The sequence below is a fragment of the Echinops telfairi genome, unplaced genomic scaffold (assembly GCF_000313985.2).
Source record: "Echinops telfairi isolate 266 unplaced genomic scaffold, ASM31398v2 ScPeMD7_31;HRSCAF=116, whole genome shotgun sequence".
In the NCBI taxonomy this organism is placed as follows: domain Eukaryota; kingdom Metazoa; phylum Chordata; class Mammalia; order Afrosoricida; family Tenrecidae; genus Echinops; species Echinops telfairi.
This window is the reverse complement of record NW_022103928.1, coordinates 18918783-18920629: the sequence shown is the minus strand read 5'-3', so window position 1 is coordinate 18920629 and position 1847 is coordinate 18918783. Positions and strand designations below refer to the sequence as shown.

The following is a 1847-nucleotide window of genomic DNA, read 5'->3' as shown; positions in this document are numbered from 1 at the left end:
TAGCACTTAAGGTCCAGCGTCTCTCTGCATCTGTTCTCTTCCTACCTTTATTCCCACTTCTGAGAACAGAAGCGAAGTTTCTGTTCTGTGTGATCTAGCATCACTGACAAAGTGACTCTAAGTTAAAGCCAATGATGAAAGTGCATTTCTTGACTCGTTCAGAGTTCAAGCATGGCTTCCTAGAAGTAAGACACCTTTCATAGATGCCATCTTTAATGAGGCCTGGGGTTTGCCAGGCGTGGCTTTCCTATTTTTAGAGCTAGCACATGCCCCCCTCTAAAAAACTAGAGCCTATGGTCTGTTTCAGAAAAAGATGTCATGCTATGAACCTCATTTAAAAGCCAGAGGGAGAGGTCTGGGAAATGTTAAGTGTAAGAAATCAGCATGCAGGATGTACAGCCAAACGTCTGACAGCAGTGCAGAGGATTTGTCTGCCTCCCCCACAGGCAGAAGATGAGTTTGTGTACTGGCCAAGTCGAGAAGAATCCATGAACTGTGAGGCCTTTACCGTCACCCTTATCAGCAAAGACAGACTGTGCCTCTCTAATGAAGAACAAATTATCATCCACGACTTTATCCTGGAAGCTACACAGGTAATCTCAACCTCACTGCCTCCATAATAGCCATACCTGGGCCCGTGATCATCATTTACCACCCTCAAGGCAGGCTTAGGGGTTTAGAAAGACTTGATTTTTAAATATGTACATTTCCCCCTCTATCCCCGCTTCAAATATTTGCTTCTTCAAGCAGGGTGGATGAAATGTAGCATTTCTTCTGATTCAGCACGCATACAAATAGGTATGCTGACCTAATTAGGAAAACAATACGCCAGAGCTCAATATTCTCTTTGCCATCAGAAATGTTACTCTTGCAGTGTGTTATAGAGATGATAATATTAACTTTGTGGGTGTTTTTGTTCTGTTATTTGAAAGAAGTGCCGGAGGGGAGGGGTGGCGAGGAGTAGGGCCTTCTTTCACAGTCACTTAAGTATTTTTTTAGCCCATTTTTCCTTTGCATTTTGCAGATAGGAGAATAATAAAGCCTCTTAGGATTATTGCTAGACTTTTTTTGCTGAAACAAAATGGGATGTAACGGTTTCATTTTCATGAACAACTCGCTTTTAATGACAAGACCACTCCCCAGCCTGCTGCTTTGTCCTCCAGAGTATAATATGCTTTGCGAGGAATGAGTTGTCCACCGGACGGTGGCCGTAAAGAACTCAGGACGCACTAAGACTCGCCTTGTATTGCTTACAGGATGACTATGTCCTAGAAGTCCGGCACTTTCAGTGTCCCAAATGGCCTAACCCAGATGCCCCAATAAGCAGCACCTTTGAACTTATCAACGTCATCAAGGAAGAGGCCTTAACAAGGGATGGCCCCACCATCGTTCACGACGAGTATGTATCTGTCTCTTGTTGGACTGCTCTAGGAGTGGAAAGACACAAAACACTACCCCCTCCTGCAGATTCTGACAATTCCGTCTTATTTCTAATGTGCCCTGCTTCTGTTTGTCAAGGACCCCTTCAGTTAACCGTCCCCTGCAGAGGAGTCCATTTCCAGACTAGAGATACCCGATAGGGTTTCTCCATCCATCCATACGGGATGAACTGCCCATCTTTCTCCTGTGGTGGTTTCAAACCACCAACCTTGAGTGCTTTAAGGCTTTGTTTATGAGGAAAAGAATCCTCTTTAAAAGATCACTTGGTTGAATGGTAGAGATGAAGTTACTATAACGAACGATAATATTTAGTGTTTACAATGTGTTTTCAAGTTGGTAAAGAGTATTAATCTCAAAGAAAACAAGTACCCCATATACTTGATTCATAAATATGTTTCTTTGTGACT

At 43.2% G+C, this 1847-nt stretch overlaps 1 protein-coding gene across 1 annotated transcript in view; it reads left to right on the top strand.

Moving 5' to 3' along the window:
• Positions 1 to 1847, top strand: part of PTPRG (protein tyrosine phosphatase receptor type G) — an 808607-nt gene that overhangs the window by 791515 nt on the left and 15245 nt on the right. Inside the window, exons 27-28 of the mRNA XM_045290127.1 lie at positions 447 to 593; positions 1257 to 1399. Of these exons, the coding sequence (XP_045146062.1) occupies positions 447 to 593; positions 1257 to 1399 (290 nt within the window). The remainder of the gene's footprint in view (positions 1 to 446; positions 594 to 1256; positions 1400 to 1847) is intronic.